The sequence below is a fragment of the Salminus brasiliensis genome, chromosome 23 (assembly GCF_030463535.1).
Source record: "Salminus brasiliensis chromosome 23, fSalBra1.hap2, whole genome shotgun sequence".
In the NCBI taxonomy this organism is placed as follows: domain Eukaryota; kingdom Metazoa; phylum Chordata; class Actinopteri; order Characiformes; family Bryconidae; genus Salminus; species Salminus brasiliensis.
The window spans coordinates 9,729,073-9,749,323 of record NC_132900.1 but is presented as its reverse complement, the minus strand read 5'-3'; the positions used below and the strand labels follow the sequence as shown (position 1 = coordinate 9,749,323).

General features: G+C 39.0%; 2 protein-coding genes across 6 annotated transcripts in view; one reads left to right on the top strand and one right to left on the bottom strand.

Moving 5' to 3' along the window:
* Positions 1 to 4,656: 4,656 nt before the first annotated feature.
* Positions 4,657 to 7,507, top strand: hes6 (hes family bHLH transcription factor 6). Of its 2 annotated transcripts, none has more exons than XM_072668826.1 (4): positions 4,657 to 5,465; positions 5,565 to 5,651; positions 5,789 to 5,870; positions 6,244 to 7,507. In XM_072668826.1, exons 1-4 carry the CDS (start codon positions 5,385 to 5,387, stop codon positions 6,675 to 6,677), a joined length of 684 nt encoding a protein of 227 aa, XP_072524927.1. In that variant the 5' UTR covers positions 4,657 to 5,384; the 3' UTR covers positions 6,678 to 7,507. The 2 variants fall into 2 exon arrangements, with proteins under 2 accessions (XP_072524927.1, XP_072524926.1); XM_072668825.1 differs by having other exon boundaries at positions 6,241 to 7,507.
* A 7,213-nt stretch (positions 7,508 to 14,720) lies between these two features.
* Positions 14,721 to 20,251, bottom strand: part of per2 (period circadian clock 2) — a 36,509-nt gene continuing 30,978 nt past the window's right edge. For all 4 annotated transcript variants that reach the window (XM_072669385.1, XM_072669387.1, XM_072669386.1 and 1 more), the window contains 4 exons: positions 19,242 to 19,437; positions 18,482 to 18,698; positions 17,596 to 17,746; positions 14,721 to 16,484 (listed from right to left, as the gene is read on the bottom strand). In XM_072669385.1, coding sequence (XP_072525486.1) covers positions 16,365 to 16,484; positions 17,596 to 17,746; positions 18,482 to 18,698; positions 19,242 to 19,437 — 684 coding nt within the window. In that variant the 3' untranslated portion in view covers positions 14,721 to 16,364. The remainder of the gene's footprint in view (positions 16,485 to 17,595; positions 17,747 to 18,481; positions 18,699 to 19,241; positions 19,438 to 20,251) is intronic.

The following is a 20,251-nucleotide window of genomic DNA, read 5'->3' as shown; positions in this document are numbered from 1 at the left end:
CAGTATACAATAGATATTACATTCAGTAAACATTACCCTGAGACATTAGAGTCAGTATACAATAGATATTACATTCAGTAAACATTACCCTGAGACATTAGAGTCAGTATACAATAGATATTACATTCAGTAAACATTACCCTGAGACATTAGAGTCAGTATACAATAGATATTACATTCAGTAAACATAACCCCAAGGCATTATAGTCATTTACAGTAGATATAACATTCAGTAAACATAACCCATTATAGTCATTTACAGTACATATTACATTCAGTAAACATTACCTTAAAACATTACAGTCAGTAAACAGTATATATTACATTCTGTAAACATTACCCTGAGACATTATAGTCAGTATACAATAGATATTACATTCAGTAAACATTACCTTAAAACATTACAGTCAGTAAACAGTATATATTACATTCTGTAAACATTACCCTGAGACATTATAGTCAGTATACAATAGATATTACATTCAGTAAACATTACCTTAAAACATTACAGTCAGTAAACAGTATATATTACATTCAGTAAACATTACCCTGAGACATTAGAGTCATTATACAATAGATATTACATTCAGTAAACATTACCCTGAGACATTAGAGTCAGTATACAATAGATATTACATTCAGTAAACATAACCCTGAGGTATTATATTTAGTAAACATTACCCTGAGGTATCACAGTCAGTAGACAGTAGATATTATAGTCAGAAAACAGCATAATGCTGAAGTGAAGCATGTAATACAGAGGGATGCTGTTGACCAATGCTGCAAATAAAAAAGGCACCAGCAGGGGGCGCGCTTAACCAGGATCAGAAACACACTCTGGATAAGGTACAAGGCGTCAAGCCTGGGTTGGTATTACAGTTACAGTTACAGAGTTAGAGATGACCATCAGATTTCTCTGCATTTTTGGCGGTTACATGCGTTTTAACTTCTGAGGTTGCTTGTCAACAACGACTTAAGATAGGAAATCATGAGTCTACATTCATTTCATTTTAATTACTTAATTTTAGGAGATTTCATTTAAAGCCTTCCTTATTTTAACGATCCACATTATTAGAGTACACACTTTCAAACAGCCTGTTTCATGGTATTAATTAATGGTATTAATTAATATTACTGTAAATGCTGGTGATGGGTCTTAATAAGGTTAGCTGAGAAATACCTGCGAAATGTGATCAGTAAATCTGGCTGTGAACGGACTTTGCCAATGCTGTGCTGTTCTGACAGGTCCAGGGAAAGCTTTTGTCTGTGTAAACTAATGAAAACCAAGCTATAAATATCATAAAAATATAAAATATTAAAATGTTATTAATAAGTATAATTAATATGTGGTCGTTCCGTGTTTTGTTTTTTCATAAATCGAGGGTGTTAATAAGAAGTGTATTTCCCCTCTGCTGCAGTAACAGCATTTACTGTACTTGGAAGGCTATACACTACATATTTGCCGATTGCTGTAAGGATTTGATTGCGTTCAGCCACAAGAACATTTTGAGGTAATCTGCCGTTCAGCCTTCACCAGTTTAGCTCCGCCCATCCACGCCAAATTTATGATTACTGGGCTAGACTGATTCATACTGGGCCAGTTTTTAAATAAGGCACAATAAAGGACAGCCAATCAGAACAGAGCTCATTTGTCTTAAAAGCACAATGTCGTCAGACACTTAAAAAATATTGTAACGATAAATTTAGATAAATTTGAAATTTATTTATTTAAAATCTAATATACATAAAAAAAATGTTTTCATAACATAAAATGGCTATTCTGCATTTTATTATGATGATCATTATTATTATTATTATTATTATTATTATTATTAACAATAATAACAACAACAATTATTATTATTATTAACAACAACAATACTAATAATTATTATTATTATTATGGTTTTGTAAGCCTAACTCAGACCTCTTCTGAGGTCAGTAAACAGAATCAGAATCAGATTTATTGGCCAAGTATGTTCACACACACAAGGAATTTGTTCCAGCTGTTAGTGTCTCTCCAGTGTTAAACAATATACAGCTACATATAATTTACAGACAATACACAATATACAGAAAACAAAGTATGCAGAGTATACACAGACTAGCAGTATGCAACACTATACAGATAAAATATTGTGTAATCACAGCAGTGTAAACGTGTGATATGAGTAATGGTGCAGTAATGCAGTAACTGTAGGATAAGAGAGATAAGAGTTTATCAGTAGTATCTATGGCCTGTAGCTGATGATGGTGATCAGCTGTTGATGAAGGTGATGGCCTGAAGGTAAAAACTGTTCTTGTGTCTGACAGTCTTAGTGAACATAGTTCTGTAGCATCTGCCAGACGGGAGCAGCTGAAAGAGGTGGTGACCAGGGTGCGAGGAGTCTGTAAGGATTTTCTCTGCCGTTTTCTGGTTCTTGAGCTGAACAAGTCCTGAATGGAGGGCAGAGAATCGCTGATGATTCTCTCAGCAGTCCTCACTGTTCGCTGCAGTCTAACAGTTAGCAAACATTGCCCTGATTTATTATAATCAGTAAACATTACATTGAGGCATTATAGTGAGTAAACAGTAGATATTACATTCAGAGAACATTACCCTGAGGCATTATAGTCAGTAAACATTACCCTAATGTTTTATAGTCAGTAAACAGTAGGTATTACATTAAGTGAACATTACCCTGATGTTTTATAGTCAGTAAACAGTAGGTATTACATTCAGTGAACATTACTCTGATGTTTTACAGTCAGTAAACAGTAGGTATTACATTAAGTGAACATTACCCTGATGTTTTATAGACAGTAAACAGTAGGTATTACATTAAGTGAACATTACCCTGATGTTTTATAGTCAGTAAACAGTAGGTATTACATTAAGTGAACATTACTCTGATGTTTTATAGTCAGTAAACAGTAGGTACTGACTGATGTTTTATAGTCAGTAAACAGTAGGTATTACATTCAGTGAACATTACCCTGATGTTTTATAGTCAGTAAACAGTAGGTATTACATTAAGTGAACATTACCCTGATGTTTTATAGTCAGTAAACAGTAGGTATTACATTAAGTGAACATTACTCTGATGTTTTATAGTCAGTAAACAGTAGGTATTACATTAAGTGAACATTACTCTGATGTTTTATAGTCAGTAAACAGTAGGTATTGCATTAAGTGAACATTACCCTGATGTTTTATAGTCAGTAAACAGTAGGTATTACATTCAGTGAACATTACCCTGATGTTTTATAGTCAGTAAACAGTAGGTATTACATTCAGTGAACATTACCCTGATGTTTTATAGTCAGTAAACAGTAGGTATTACATTCAGTGAACATTACCCTGATGTTTTAGTCAGTAATCAGTAGGTATTACATTCAGTGAACATTACCCTGATGTTTTATAGTCAGTAAACAGTAGGTATTACATTCAGTGAACATTACCCTGATGTTTTATAGTCAGTAAACAGTAGGTATTACATTAAGTGAACATTACCCTGATGTTTTATAGTCAGTAATCAGTAGGTTTAACATTAAGTGAACATTACTCTGATGTTTTATAGTCAGTAATCAGTAGGTATTACATTCAGTGAACATTACCCTGATGTTTTATAGTCAGTTATCAGTAGGTATTACATTCAGTGAACATTACCCTGATGTTTTATAGTCAGTAAACAGTAGGTATTACATTCAGTGAACATTACCCTGATGTTTTATAGTCAGTAATCAGTAGGTATTACATTCAGTGAACATTGCCCTGATGTTTTATAGTCAGTAATCAGTAGGTATTACATTCAGTGAACATTACCCTGATGTTTTATAGTCAGTAATCAGTAGGTATTACATTCAGTGAACATTACCCTGATGTTTTATAGTCAGTAATCAGTAGGTATTACATTCAGTGAACATTACCCTGATGTTTTATAGTCAGTAATCAGTAGGTATTACATTCAGTGAACATTACCCTGATGTTTTATAGTCAGTAAACAGTAGGTATTACATTAAGTGAACATTGCCCTGATGTTTTATAGTCAGTAAACAGTAGGTATTACATTCAGTGAACATTACCCTGATGTTTTATAGTCAGTAAACAGTAGGTATTACATTCAGTGAACATTACCCTGATGTTTTATAGTCAGTAAACAGTAGGTATTACATTCAGTGAACATTACCCTGATGTTTTATAGTCAGTAATCAGTAGGTATTACATTCAGTGAACATTACCCTGATGTTTTATAGTCAGTAATCAGTAGGTATTACATTCAGTGAACATTACTCTGATGTTTTATAGTCAGTAAACAGTAGGTATTACATTCAGTGAACATTACCCTGATGTTTTATAGTCAGTAAACAGTAGGTATTACATTAAGTGAACATTGCCCTGATGTTTTATAGTCAGTAAACAGTAGGTATTACATTCAGTGAACATTACCCTGATGTTTTATAGTCAGTAAACAGTAGTTATTACATTCAGTGAACATTACCCTGATGTTTTATAGTCAGTAAACAGTAGGTATTACATTCAGTGAACATTACCCTGATGTTTTATAGTCAGTAAACAGTAGGTATTACATTCAGTGAACATTACCCTGATGTTTTATAGTCAGTAATCAGTAGGTATTACATTCAGTGAACATTACCCTGATGTTTTATAGTCAGTAATTATAGTCACATTAAGCATGTAATACTTCCTTGTTATTCTGTGAACTTTTTATTTGTTCAGTAAAATTATACGGCAAGTTTACATGCTTTTCAGTGCACACAGAGCAGTCCTGTTAATTATCCAGGGTAAACTGATGATAATGCTCATGTAAAAATGAATTATGACTGGTTATGGTGCAAAAAGCCCAAACAGACAACATAAGCGAACCACATGGAGGAAAACAATAAAACACAGTAAGCTATAGGACATTTGGATGCACATGTCAGTGCATCCACAGTTTCTGTTGTCTGGATTATTCCAGTAGTACAGTCTAAAAACTGGTAACAGTAACAGGGGCAGTGTTGTTTAGTCTACTCTGTCTAACTGCTGTGAGTGAGGGTATAGTACAGTGCTGCTGTGGGACAGGCAGCAGCGAGCTCTGCTCAGGGCGGGTTGGTTTACAAAGGCCAGACAAAGGCGCGGCTGCTGATTGGCCGCTGCTCCCCGGAGTCCTCCGTCACCTGTCCGCACAGCGCCCCGCTCCTCATTCACATGTAAATCAGAGCCCATAAATGCCCCTCACTCACTCTCCCTCTGCGTACAATACACGCCTCGCTCGTTAGCGCCGTGTATTTGGAGATCCCTTTTGTTCCAGCCTGGGCTCGCCGACCATCTGCCCCATTGAGAGGAGCTCTAACGGCGCTTTGAGGAGACTCTTTTTCACTGCTTGTGGAGCACAGCAAACATGGCCCCGGCCTCTCGCAACGGCAGGAGTGGACCGGGCAGAAGTGAGGATGACTGCTACGCCATCAGAGGAGACAGAAAGGTGAGGAACTTACTTCATACCGCATCTCTCCTCAGTAACTGCTGGGTTTGCGGGCCTCTACTGTACTCAGCGGTGTTTTTCCTGTTCCTCTGTGCGCAGACGAGAAAGCCGCTGGTGGAGAAGAAGCGGCGAGCCCGCATCAACGAAAGTTTACAGGAGCTGAGGCTACTGCTAGCAGACTCGGACGTAAGTGACTCGGACACTGACTTCAGCCACTCCGCCTCAACTTTTGGTGGTTCTGACAAAACACGACTGTAACTTATTGCACTACTACTACATAAAAAAAACGGATGGCCCTAACGTGTGTTTTCTGTCATCCTCAGGCACAAACCAAGATGGAGAACGCCGAGGTGCTGGAGATGACTGTGAAACGTGTAGAAAGTATCCTACAAAACAGAGCTAAAGGTGAGCTAACGGAAACATGGAGAAACAACCCTTTTCAATGTCATTAAAGTAAAGTTTCCACTCTTATCCCACATGGACTAGAGCCATTCAGTCAAGATACTGGTTTCTTTAGCTAGTGTCCTTAACTGTACACTAGTATCTACAGGACTAATATAATAGAAGCCTAACAAAAGTCCTTAGACCTCCTTAGTCTTTTCTACATGTGATAAGAAGCTATAATGTCAGACCCTCAAACATGTCTTGGCTACTTTTGGGTTAAAAGGAAACTAAATATTTTAACAGAACATACATTTAAAGCTGCTATTTGAAGACTGGCAGTGATGTCCAGTATTGACAGATTCTGACCTGTGTTTTTATTTGTGTACCTCAGCAGCTGACAGCATGAACCGAGAGGCCAGTGAGCGCTTTGCCGCAGGCTACATCCAGTGCATGCACGAGGTCCACACGTTTGTGTCCAGCTGTCCAGGCATCGACGCGGCCGTGGCGGCCGACTTGCTGAATCATCTGCTGGAGTGCATGCCCCTCAACGGCGAGCAGCGCTTCCAGGACATGCTCACCGATCTGCTGACCGAGCCCGGCCACTACGGCCTCTGGCCCAGCGAGTCCCCCAGAGGGATCGCTTGTAGTGATGGAGAAAGAGGTGGAAGCCCGTCTGACCTGTCCCTGTCACCTTCTGGGACATCCAGTGACGATCTGAGTTCAGACGGAGAGGATACCGAGAGCGAGCGTGGCCATGGGCCTGATGATCATGATGTGCGAGACCTGCCCACCAGCTTCTACTCCAAGTCCATGTGGAGGCCTTGGTAGAGTTGAGAGTTGAAGTAGCCCTGCAACTACACTGGACTGTGGGAGGGGGGGAGAGTGTGTACGCTGCAACACAAGGCCGTTTGCAGAGTGTGGAGGCCAGTGTTTCTCACCTCCGATCTTGACAGAGTAATTTCACAAAGCAGTGACCCACAATCATTGAGACATCGGGGCCAACTGGAAGAGGACTAAGGTGAAATCCTATCGCTGTTGGACAATCATTACTACTAGTTAAACTCTAGGCTTATTATTTACTTATTCATCTCAAAGGAATACTCCAGTGTCTTTTGACGTATTTTAGCGTATGGTCAGTTACCACAGACAATGATTTCAGTGCATTTCCCTGTACTTTGTAAAAGAACAGAAAACTTTACACACTTATAGAAGCCAGTGGGCACTAGCTTAAGTTTCCTGTTGTCTCTGACCCGGGTCCTGTTCGTCAGGCATGTTATTCAACATGCATGCACCTTGTTGTTCAAGCTTAGCCCAGGACAGTTGGACATGTACTGGCCTCTGAGATTGTTGCTGGGGCTGGGAAGTATCTGTAACAGTTATTTTGTGTTATAAAAAGCTCTTCTTGGTGTAGCAACCGCATTTCCACCCAATAACACAGAAAGATTTTGTTTTTATATATATCAGCATATTTAAAAGTTTTGTATAAGCTAAATTAAGGTGACACTGTTATGACTGGTATTTCTAAGAAGTGCTTATCTGGTTCTTATTCTTGTAGAGGAGAATGTAAATATTTCATTGTTGCTGTAGATATTGGTGAAGTGTCAGTTGTTTCATTCATTAATAATAATAATCAATAATAAAATCCGTAATTACCCAAACATCTTCTGCTTTCTGCGTATGATTCGACTGTTTGAATACCGGTTTCTTGTTTTATTGAGAAGTATTATGGAAGGTAACAAGGTAATGAGTGTGTCTCTAAGCGAGGCTTCTGCTGAAGTAGGAGAGACCTTGCTAGCGTTGCTATACAAAGGCTTCTATTCAGTACTCAGTCACCCACAATTCAGACGGCTGGAGCAGACTACCTACAAGCTACAGCTTACTGATGACCAGCATGAAGGTCATGGACAGTCTGTATTGCTTAAATAAAGTCAAGCAGTCTGCTGTAGTCTTTCAACAGCTTCTGTTAAGACTTTGTTGCAACAAAATATGAAAGTAGCCACTATGTTAACAATGTTTTAGGGGTTACAGTATAGTAAGGGTTGAGGTATTATGGTATAATAAGAGTTATGTTATAATAACAGTTACAGTGTGGTTCAAGTGTAATAAGGCTTACAGTATCCTAATGGTTACAGTGTGGTTACAGAATAATGATTACAGCATAATACAGTAACAGCATTATTAGGGTTACAGTGTAATAATGTTACAATGTAATGTAGGTTATCATGTAATACGGGTTACAGTGTAATACGGGTTAGAGTGTAATGTAGGTTATTGTGTAATACGGGTTAGGGTGTAATAAGGGTTACAGTGTAATATGGGTTAGGGTGTAAGGTAGGTTATTGGTTAATACGGATTAGGGTTTAATAATTTTAGAGTGTAATACGGGTTAGGGTGTAATGTAGGTTATTGTGTAATACGGGTTAGGGTGTAATAAGGTTTAGAGTGTAATACGGGTTAGGGTGTAATGTTGGTTATTGTGTAATACGGGTTAGGGTGTAATACGGGTTGGAGTGTAATACGGGTTAGAGTGTAATACGGGTTAGGGTGTAATGTAGGTTATTGTGTAATACAGGTTAGAGTGTAATACGGGTTAGGGTGTAATGTAATTTATTGTGTAATATGGGTTAGGGTGTAATGTAGGTCATTGTGTAATACGGGTTAGGGTGTAATAAGGTTTAGAGTGTAATGTTGGTTATTGTGTAATACGGGTTAGGGTGTAATACGGGTTAGGGTGTAATGTAGTTTATTGTGTAATACGGGTTAGGGTGTAATACGGGTTAGGGTGTAATGTAGGTTATTGTGTAATACGGGTTAGGGTGTAATATAGGTTAGGGTGTAATACGGGTTAGGGTGTAATAAGGGTTAGGGTGTAATACAGGTTAGAGTGTAATACAGATTAGAGTGTAATACGGGTTAGGGTGTAATACAGGTTAGGGTGTAATGTAGGTTATTGTGTAATACGGGTTAGGGTGTAATATGGGTTAGGGTGTAATACGGGTTAGGGTGTAATAAGGGTTAGAGTAATACGGGTTAGAGTGTAATGTAGGGTATTGTGTAATACGGGTTAGAGTGTTATACGGGTTAGGGTGTAATGTAGGTTATTGTGTAATATGGGTTAGGGTGTAATGTAGGTTATTGTGTAATACGGGTTAGGGTGTAATGTAGGTCATTGTGTAATACGGGTTAGGGTGTAATACGGGTTAGGGTGTAATGTAGGTTATTGTGTAATACGGGTTAGAGTGTTATACGGGTTAGGGTGTAATGTAGGTTATTGTGTAATATGGGTTAGGGTGTAATGTAGGTTATTGTGTAATACGGGTTAGGGTGTAATGTAGGTCATTGTGTAATACGGGTTAGGGTGTAATACGGGTTAGGGTGTAATGTAGGTTATTGTGTAATACGGGTTAGGGTGTAATATGGGTTAGGGTGTAATATGGGTTATTATGTAATACGGGTTAGGGTGTAATGTAGGTCATTGTGTAATACGGGTTAGGGTGTAATACGGGTTAGGGTGTAATGTAGGTTATTGTGTAATACGGGTTAGGGTGTAATATGGGTTATTATGTAATACGGGTTAGGGTGTAATGTAGGTTATTGTGTAATACGGGTTAGGGTGTAATATGGGTTAGGGTGTAATACGGGTTAGGGTGTAATATGGGTTATTAATGTAATACGGGTTAGGGTGTAATACGGGTTAGGGTGTAATGTAGGTTATTGTGTAATACGGGTTAGGGTGTAATGTAGGTTATTGTGTAATATGGGTTAGGGTGTAATATAGGTTAGGGTGTAATACGGGTTAGGGTGTAATATGGGTTATTAATGTAATACGGGTTAGGGTGTAATACGGGTTAGGGTGTAATGTAGGTTATTGTGTAATACGGGTTAGGGTGTAATATGGGTTAGGGTGTAATATGGGTTATTATGTAATACGGGTTAGGGTGTAATGTAGGTCATTGTGTAATACGGGTTAGGGTGTAATACGGGTTAGGGTGTAATGTAGGTTATTGTGTAATACGGGTTAGGGTGTAATATGGGTTATTATGTAATACGGGTTAGGGTGTAATGTAGGTTATTGTGTAATACGGGTTAGGGTGTAATATGGGTTAGGGTGTAATACGGGTTAGGGTGTAATATGGGTTATTAATGTAATACGGGTTAGGGTGTAATACGGGTTAGGGTGTAATGTAGGTTATTGTGTAATACGGGTTAGGGTGTAATGTAGGTTATTGTGTAATATGGGTTAGGGTGTAATATGGGTTAGGGTGTAATATGGGTTAGGGTGTAATACGGGTTAGGGTGTAATATGGGTTATTATGTAATACGGATTAGGGTGTAATACGGGTTAGGGTGTAATGTAGGTTATTGTGTAATACGGGTTAGGGTGTAATATGGGTTAGGGTGTAATACGGGTTAGGGTGTAATATGGGTTATTATGTAATACGGGTTAGGGTGTAATGTAGGTTATTGTGTAATACGGGTTAGGGTGTAATATGGGTTAGGGTGTAATACGGGTTAGGGTGTAATATGGGTTATTATGTAATACGGGTTAGGGTGTAATGTAGGTTATTGTGTAATACGGGTTAGGGTGTAATATGGGTTATTATGTAATACGGGTTAGGGTGTAATGTAGGTTATTGTGTAATACGGGTTAGGGTGTAATATGGGTTAGGGTGTAATACGGGTTAGGGTGTAATATGGGTTATTAATGTAATACGGGTTAGGGTGTAATACGGGTTAGGGTGTAATGTAGGTTATTGTGTAATACGGGTTAGGGTGTAATGTAGGTTATTGTGTAATATGGGTTAGGGTGTAATATAGGTTAGGGTGTAATACGGGTTAGGGTGTAATATGGGTTATTAATGTAATACGGGTTAGGGTGTAATACGGGTTAGGGTGTAATGTAGGTTATTGTGTAATACGGGTTAGGGTGTAATATGGGTTAGGGTGTAATATGGGTTATTATGTAATACGGGTTAGGGTGTAATGTAGGTCATTGTGTAATACGGGTTAGGGTGTAATACGGGTTAGGGTGTAATGTAGGTTATTGTGTAATACGGGTTAGGGTGTAATATGGGTTATTATGTAATACGGGTTAGGGTGTAATGTAGGTTATTGTGTAATACGGGTTAGGGTGTAATATGGGTTAGGGTGTAATACGGGTTAGGGTGTAATATGGGTTATTAATGTAATACGGGTTAGGGTGTAATACGGGTTAGGGTGTAATGTAGGTTATTGTGTAATACGGGTTAGGGTGTAATGTAGGTTATTGTGTAATATGGGTTAGGGTGTAATATGGGTTAGGGTGTAATATGGGTTAGGGTGTAATACGGGTTAGGGTGTAATATGGGTTATTATGTAATACGGATTAGGGTGTAATACGGGTTAGGGTGTAATGTAGGTTATTGTGTAATACGGGTTAGGGTGTAATATGGGTTAGGGTGTAATACGGGTTAGGGTGTAATATGGGTTATTATGTAATACGGGTTAGGGTGTAATGTAGGTTATTGTGTAATACGGGTTAGGGTGTAATATGGGTTAGGGTGTAATACGGGTTAGGGTGTAATATGGGTTATTATGTAATACGGGTTAGGGTGTAATGTAGGTTATTGTGTAATACGGGTTAGGGTGTGAACGCTTTGTAGTACAGATATCGAATCATCTCAAACGCAGTGACGTAAGAGCCGGTTCGGCGCTTGGCTTTCAGGCGCCTCTGTGAACAGCGTGACTGAGACGTCACCAAATGCACCCAACCGGGCCGCCATTGACTTTAACGACTACATTCAACAAAAATGATCAGAGGCTTGTAGCACGGAGGCTATTCCGGCACACCTCGCCTGTGTGGGCTGTTCGGGCTATTTGAAAGTGAGAAGGTCCTGCTCGGGAGGGGTCTTTTGTATTCTGCTCTAAAAGGTGTAAATGCGAACACCTCTGCCGGCTGCTAGTCCGGACCTGGCAGCCCGAGCTGTCATACTGCTGGAAGGACGGAGCAGCCTTTATTCTGCCTGGGTTTCGCTTCCTACGTGCACTTAGAAAGCTTTAGGGTGTTTTAGGTTAGAGCAGTGTAAGGCTGTACACATGTGGGCACCTCCGAATACGAAAGTTACTTAGCCGCCAACGGAAACTCTGAACTGGCCCATTCTTACGCACAGTGGGTTAGCGTACTTTCTACGTGAATCTGGATTGGTTTGCGCTGAAATATAAACACTCTGAAACTATAATATATATTTTTATATATTTGTGGACACTGACAGCAGGCTATTGTCCAGTGATAAAGACATGATCGACACTTAAATTAAATACTACACACATTTATTTTTTTTCTGAAGCCCATGCTAACCCAACGGATTTTTCAGGCTAATCATGACGGGTATTTAATTACGTAAAATATTAAATAGAGTAATACACCAAAAAAAGGCCAGTTTTATCATATTTGTATCATGTAAGAAGTCAGTTTATTTCTATCTTGGACATTATAGCATGGTTATTTGAATCTTCTCAGGTACACACCATTTGTATACGTTTACTTTCAATCTAGCTAATTTGTAAGCAGTAAAACTTACTTTCTAGTCATATGATCGATTTAACTGCGTATACTTTAGCTCAGGTAAGCTTTAATAGCATTAATGGGCTAAGGCCTATCAGTCCTGTCCGTCCACCAAACTCGTCAATCCACATTTCATCGTTTTGAAGCGTTTGTGCGCGATGAACGCAGCATAACTCCGAGGCTGCGTTCAAAGGCCGAATAAAAACGTATTAAACTTTTTAACCAAATCCACATTTGAACTTCACGGATTGTTGTCAGCTTGTAAGGGCTTCCCTCGGCTCATGAGGCGGATTAGTGGCGTCTGTTAGGTGCTGGGAAAGGGGGAGGTATTGTCCGGAGACGTTAACACCTCCTCTGTAAATTGGTGGAGGTGTGAACGGCTCCGGTCGCCTTCATCAAAGGCAGCGTCCACCTTCCCACAGCACGTCCAAGTCTGCACCTCAGACACATGGAAGGGCCACCAAAAGCAAGGGGAGGCTGGACATCGGATGTGTGTCGTAAAAGAAGAACAGAAACGCGCAGAGAAACGCTGGAAAGCAGCCGTTTGATTTGGAGCATATGGCACCGAAATAGCTCCTCACAGTTTCCAACGGTCCGTCTGTAACAGACAGCCCTTACTGGAGGTGCAGGAGAGGGGAGAGGGGAGAGGGGGAGGGGGGCGTCTGCAGGGCTCAGGCTCAGGCTCAACCAAAGAGAGCACAGTGGCTTAGAAACTCTCTCTGTAGCAAGACCACAGAGTGAATATTAGATTAAATTGATCAAAAATTGATCAATTCAACCACAGGACACTTTACAGGTCATGCAGGTTACTGTGAGACATGCATATTAGGTATTACTAATACAGTGTAATATTGAAGACACCAGATATACACATTATCCCATACCCAGTGTCCTTCAGGATACATTAAATATACAAGATACACACATTATCATACATTAATCATTCCCGTTGCAAGATTTGCACTTAAATATGTTATGTGAGTAGTGCACACACAATGTACCTTACTGTATTGTGTGTATTTTGTATCTAGATCTCAGTACTGATGTTTGTATTAGGCAGTATCTAGGCTTAGTGTTATCTTTTGACTGTTCACACAAGCTTGGGATACTTTCTGAATGGACTTCTGTAAATCTCTGCATAAAATGTCTGCTTAATGCTATAAAAGTATTGTGCAGTACAGACCACCTATGTAACACACATTGCCCAGAGTAGACACTGTATCTAACACAATACATTATATTGAGTGGGGTGTCAGTTTGGTCAGTTTAAAAAAAGGGGTATGTCTGGGTGTATTAAAGGGCCACAAACTGCAGAAACGTGGCAATGTGCCTCAAGCAGAACAGGGATTATATTAATTATGATATCTAATGCAGTTGTACTGCTCGTCCACCAAAGTTTGCTTACAGCCCACTCCAGCACAGTCATGCCACACTCCTCCCACCTCCTAGTTGTAGTGTCAATGCTGAGTTGTGCTACAACATAGTTATCTGGTTTCTTAATTGAAATGATTGAATTCTGAGTGTATTCTTATGGTCTTGTAAAATTTAACACACCAGAAAAACACACATTTTCCATTTTCTAAGTAATGGTGGATATTGTCGAATTAATCATCATATAGATCTTTTTGGTAAGTTTTACTGTTATAAGCATATATATATATATATATATATATATATATATATATATATATATATATATATATATATTAATATTGCTATAAGCAATATAATGCAGCTGCTTAGGACCCCCCCATCAAACATCAACGCGGGCCCTCGGGTCACATGTTATGGAAACTCTTACGAAGACATCACAAATTACATTGCACACACACATAAATTATATCTCAAATATTATAAACTATATGTCCAAATGTTTGGGGTACTGATCATCAAACATCCATCAAACATTGACTGAGCAGATGTCCCAATACTTTTGTCCATACAATGTATGTACCCAATTATTATTATTTTTTGCTAACCATTTGTAGACCTATTCCGGATCAGAATGAATAAAGTATTTATTCATCTTCAGATTTAAAATAAAAAGTTTTGGACCACACTGGAAACACTAGTTTTGATCTCATTACTAATTATGTTTTACTCAAACTGAATCAAAACTCCAACACTTTTTATTTTTTTACCTAAAAAATAAAATTTTATTTTTAAACAAATATGCCATCATAACAACAGACACGCACAACATGTACTGTAACATTTGTAAAATAACATTTAGAGTGTTTTTTCAAACTGCAGCCTTATTAAGGCAGAGATTAATCACTTTCCCCTATAACTCCCCCCCCCCCCCTTTCCCCACCCCACATCCCCCACTCTCAAGCTCCCACACTACCTAGTTTCCCAGCACAGACGTTAGGCTCCTGCCTGGCTGGGCTGACAGACAGCACAGAGGAAAGAGAAAATGTAGAAATAACAGTCAAAACCCATCGAACACACTTTCCAACAAAAAACATCTAAGGCAGCCTCTAAGTGCTGTTGCTTTGAATGAAAAGTGCCTTTGACTGAAGACTGATTAGATTGTCTTACCCACACGCCAGCGAGGCTTGACTTACTGTACATTGTGGGCCTTACACTACACTCTTAAAAGATGCTCAATTTCTTTAAAAGAGACGTGAGTGTGAAGAACCTAGAAACTAGTAAACCTTTACAAGGTTCTTCACACATACATCTCTTTTACAAACATGGGTCCCCTATGGCAATTTTTTTATATTTAGGAGTGTAGTTCTCCACTAAAATATAATATTCAATAACTTATACTACATATATTTTAATATTTTCATTGCACATGTAAAAGAGTTTACAGAGGTAAACATAGAAGCTTGGTCCAGACTCTTGTTTTCTCCTGTCTTATTACTCCAGACTGATAAATAATCTCTCCACATAAATACATTTCTCCAGATAAAAATCTATATACATTTGTTGCTTTACATTAAAAAAAACCTCATATATACACATATTTACACAGTACTGCGCAAAAGCTTTAGGCACTTCACCACACTGTTTTAAACCATTTATCTCAGCAATTACCCGTAAAGCACAGATCACATGAGATTAGACGCAGGTAAACATACATACTGTAAAAGTGAACATGAATTTCTCATTTGAGATTGTTTAAAGAACAACAACTGATTCCCCAAATTCTACTAAGTGCCTCCGGTTCAATCCAATCACCAGCTCACCTGATTTAACATCATTAAGCACTGATTTACTGATTTAACCAGGTGTTGGCTGATAACTATAAATAATACTAGACTCCAATGAGGAGAGCTTTAGGGATGTTTTAATGAACACAGTGATGTAAAATCACGGCTTTCTGTATGAATGTTGTTTATATTGATTCTATCAGTGTTTTACTGAGCAAATAAACACTTACTGCCCAGATCATTTTTAACTCAGGGGCCTTAAACTTTTGCATAGTACTGTATATTTCTGACTTCTTCCACCAGTACATCCATTGACCCTCTCTTGACACGTGAGCTATACCTTTCTCCCTCTCCGGAGAGTTGCAAGAAAACATAGTGACACATGACAAAGGAAATGTATCAAGATCCTGTACATTCATTTGAAGAGGAAAAATAAAGTCATAAAAAATGATTGAAATATATGAACAAAGTAAGGAAACAAAAATACCTCTCACTGTTGTCATGACAACAAAGAATCAGAAAGTTTATATACACAGGAGACATGTATAAAGTTGTATCTCAGAGAGTAGTCATAGTCTATGAACAGCTCTGTGTTTGGAAAAAACACACATCTCACATCTGACAGTTACATTTACAGAGGCTTCAGACTGCCCCTGCACACACACACACACACACACACACACACACACACACACACTTAATTTGTGCACACACTCTTTGAGGACCTAACCAACGGTTAAGACTCCTGTACACCTCCAAAACACAGTGGGGTCCCCAAAATTGAAACATGAGAACCATGGAAATGTGCCTGTTTTACTGCTCTTGGTTCGAGGGGGCCACTGTGACATCACTGTGTTCAGACTCCCCCATGTGCAGGTCCGGCAGGTCCTCTTCAATCAGTGTTTCCGTGACCCCCTCACAGCCGACACATGCCTGCACAACACACAACACATTGTATCGTTCAATGTTCAGCCCAGTCCTACATCAGTGTCATTACAGCAGTTATTATGAGGGGAAATCAGTGTGCTGTAAAAAATGAAAAACTCTTTTTGAATCATTTGAATGGTTCCACTAAGGTCCATTACTGTTTCTGTCGTTTTATATACAATAATAGCAAAGTATACTGTGCGCTTTTGAATTGTACAGCTAGACACCAGTCTAGTATTTTGTATATTTTACGCTGTAGGCATAAATTCTGTCTTAAATTGTTAAATAACTCTGCTGTAATAAATATGCTGTAATAAATATGCTGTAATTATGTATTTGCATTCATCTGTGTGTCAAGTTATCTGCCTCTTTTTTATAAGAACATTGTACAGCTTTCCAGTCCATTTTACAGTCATCTTTCTGAACACAACTAGCCTAGCATTTCTTTATTTTTCTTTCACCTGTCTATGAATTATTCTAGCTGTGTTGTATATGGCTTTACGGGTTAATTGTGTCTAATTGTATATGACTAATATAGCATATTGTTTTAATATTAGAATCGCTTTATAAATGTTTATCAGCACACATATTAATTTTAGACTGTTATAAACATTGACTCCAAACTTTTGAGTGGTAATGCACTCTTGCCTCTCTTTATAACTCTAACATTTTAGACTGCCACATGTAAATGACCTCTGTTGTAACTGTATTGTATTGATACCTTATATTGTTTTAAAAAAAGTAGTCTGGACTAAAGAAAATAATTTAATCCTCAGAATGGTTAAAAAAATAAGCTTCAGTTACTCTTGTTAATGGTCTTAAGAGTAAGAGCATGTGTCTCGTTGATCTGCTAAATTCAAGGGTTGATTTCACTGTCAGTGGACAGTGGACATTCATCAGTAGAAATCATTTATATTTAGCTTGCCCATCTATGTAGATGTCTACCACTACATTAAAAAGCCCACTCCAAACTGTAGAAACAGGGGGTTAAAAGCATATGTTTTGCATGCCATGTTATTGTGCATGCTGTTGGCTTTACTTGTGGACCTTCAGTTGATGGCTTTCAAATCTAAAACGTCCCTTTTTTTTAATTTTTGTTCTTGGTGTGGACACCCACCTTGACATCAATCGCTTTGGGCAGACCTCCTCTCCTCATCCAAGGATGAACTTCAGCCAGCTCCTTCTTCTGTTCCTCAGAGAAACGTGGCTGACCCTTCTGCATGTGCTTCAGTTTCTCACGGTCCTCATGCAACACTCGCTGGATATCACTAAAGAGACATGTAAAAACACCTGGTTAAAAATACCCATGTAATATGCACAAATACATAAACCCCCACACATGAAAAGATGCTTTTTCAGGAAAACGATTCAGTCAATCAACAAATCTCATTTTTCCTCATGATTAAATTTGCTGTGATTCAGAAGGATTTTCAAAACAAACCCTATATTTTGATGAATGATGAATGGATCAATAGGAATGCACTAAAACTACTTTATATATGACAAACTTTATATTTTCCACTAGAAGTTAATTCTATGTTACTAAGTTACTATTTTGGACAAGGTTTTTGTGTGACAACATCGATATACAAAAGGCACACACAAATGCACACTCAGGGACACTTAGTATAGAAGTAAAGGAAAAAGTGCACAATGATGCCCCCTAGTGGACACAACACTGTAACAACAGACAAAACAGAAACCTGCTCTGAACGCTTGAGTTTCTGTGCTGGACAGTGAGCGGAGGAAAGGGATCGTTTCTTACTATGACTGGTCTCTCATTTGCAGGTTAGTTAACTGCATAAATACTAATTAATATGCTTCATATATTGACTGAGGATATATCAGTTTTGTGACTACTTGTTAAGGGAGACATAGTGGGGTGTACAAGAAGTTGGGCAAATGAGTATGAGGGGTTGCGCAGCAAATAAGGCCCAGTAGTGGGATCCTATAATGGTGGAATGAAGGGCAGCCTTTGTTTTCTCCCCTCTCCTCCCTCTTACCGAGAGGGCAGCTGGTACGTCATCATAACAGTCTTGTCTACGTTGGCTGTGAGGAGCCACAGAGGATCCTGCAGTACATATTTGATCAAACTCTCGCTCTCCTCCATCTCCATGGGCCCTGCAATGCCTCCGCCTGGCCCCTTGGCTTTATGGGACTTCTGCGAAGAGTCCACACTGCCGAAGTAGTTACTGCTGTTATTGCTGGTGTGACTGCTCCCTGTGAGAAATAGAGAAAGAGAGAATAGAATAGAGTTAAACTCAAGTTCTTTATGAACTCGACAAAACTCTGAGCTTTTAAATTCAACCTCAAACCAAACTGATGCTTTTACCATGTGCTCACATATATATCCACCATATATCAGTCATACTGAATCACAATACATCCATCATATGAAAACACTCATCTAGCTGCTCATCTTCAGCAAATACATTACTGATTGTGGACACCCCTTCTAATGAATACATTTAGGTACTGTAAGTTGCAACCATTGCTGACACAGATTGCCTAGACCCTGTAGAAAAGTAGAAAAGTAGTGCCAATAGAATCAGACTCTCTGGAGCTGATTAAAATGAACCCATTGGCACCATGACTAATGCCAGACATGGGCATGAGGGGCAAAAACCCCCCAGCATTGAGCTGTGGAGCAGTGGAACAGTGTTCTCTGGAATGATGGTTGATGCTTCATCCAATAAAAACAGTACTGTAGGTACAATAGTTTTTAATCAGTGCTTTAGAGCATTCCAGAAAGTTCACACGCACCGGTTCCACTTGCAGACCCTCCGCTGGCAGAAGTCCCGCAAGCTGAGGTTCCACAGCCGTTAGAACCAGAGCCCATGGACCCGGAGGTGGCGGAACCTGTCCCGGATCGAGAGTCCTCCAGCAGGAGGATGTCCAGCAGGTCACTGGACGATGAGAGAGCATCACAGTGATTACCGTCAGCCGTCGAGCCTTCATCCTGCAAAATCAGAGAGAGGGCAGGGGAGTTAGAACTACATTTGTAGCTGTCTTCACCTGCAACATGTATCCATATGTATCTTTACTGATGAGCCATGATGAACCAGTCAAGACACATTTTGAAAACTCAACAGACCTTTTCCTTTTCCCTATACAGTTGCAGTTTTGTAGATAATGTTTTTATCGTGTGACAGTAAACGTGATGAAGCTTTACATCACATAACAAATTCATACAATGAATGATTAATACCCTCTTAGCTTAACCCACTGCAAAAAGCTGAAAAAAATGGCGTTCCTGCTACTTTACCTATTCTGTTATTTAATATTTAATATAATATCTGTAGACTGAGGAAGCCCATGCTGCCACAAGATACTAGGGGAAATGACTGTGCACACACACAAACACATCTTGTGAGTGTGTGTGTGACATGTTTTCAGTAAAGTGTGTATATGCATTTTTGTGACAGGCTGGTCTGCATGCAGTCTTGCACCTTACACTGGATACTGTGTGATCGAAACAGCATGAAAGTGTAACAACGGAGCGGTAAAATGCGCCAACTGTCCACCGTTCTGTAAAAGGTTAACACATGCTAACCTTCATCACACATGTGTATTAAGGTGGTAGTGAAAAGGAAATAAGCTGAAGTGCCACTGATGTTATTAAAAAAAAAAAGCCCACGGCACACAGGGTCCAGACATGCCAAGGGGTTGGAAGTCCGTTCACCAACTTAAAAAAAGGTCTAAAAAATAATCAAGCAAACCAAAGAAGAGCAGATGCTTTGCTCTGATTGGATGGCAAGGAGGTCAGAAGTAGG

What these genes read in the sequence shown, in the direction of transcription:
- hes6 (XM_072668825.1), top strand. Translation starts at nt 5,385, where the DNA reads ATGGCCCCGGCCTCTCGCAACGGCAGGAGTGGACCGGGCAGAAGTGAG. An exon ending in CCATCAGAGGAGACAGAAAG is followed by an intron (nt 5,466 to 5,564) that starts GTGAGGAACTTA and finishes CTCTGTGCGCAG; the next exon opens with ACGAGAAAGCCGCTGGTGGA. An exon ending in TACTGCTAGCAGACTCGGAC is followed by an intron (nt 5,652 to 5,788) that starts GTAAGTGACTCG and finishes TGTCATCCTCAG; the next exon opens with GCACAAACCAAGATGGAGAA.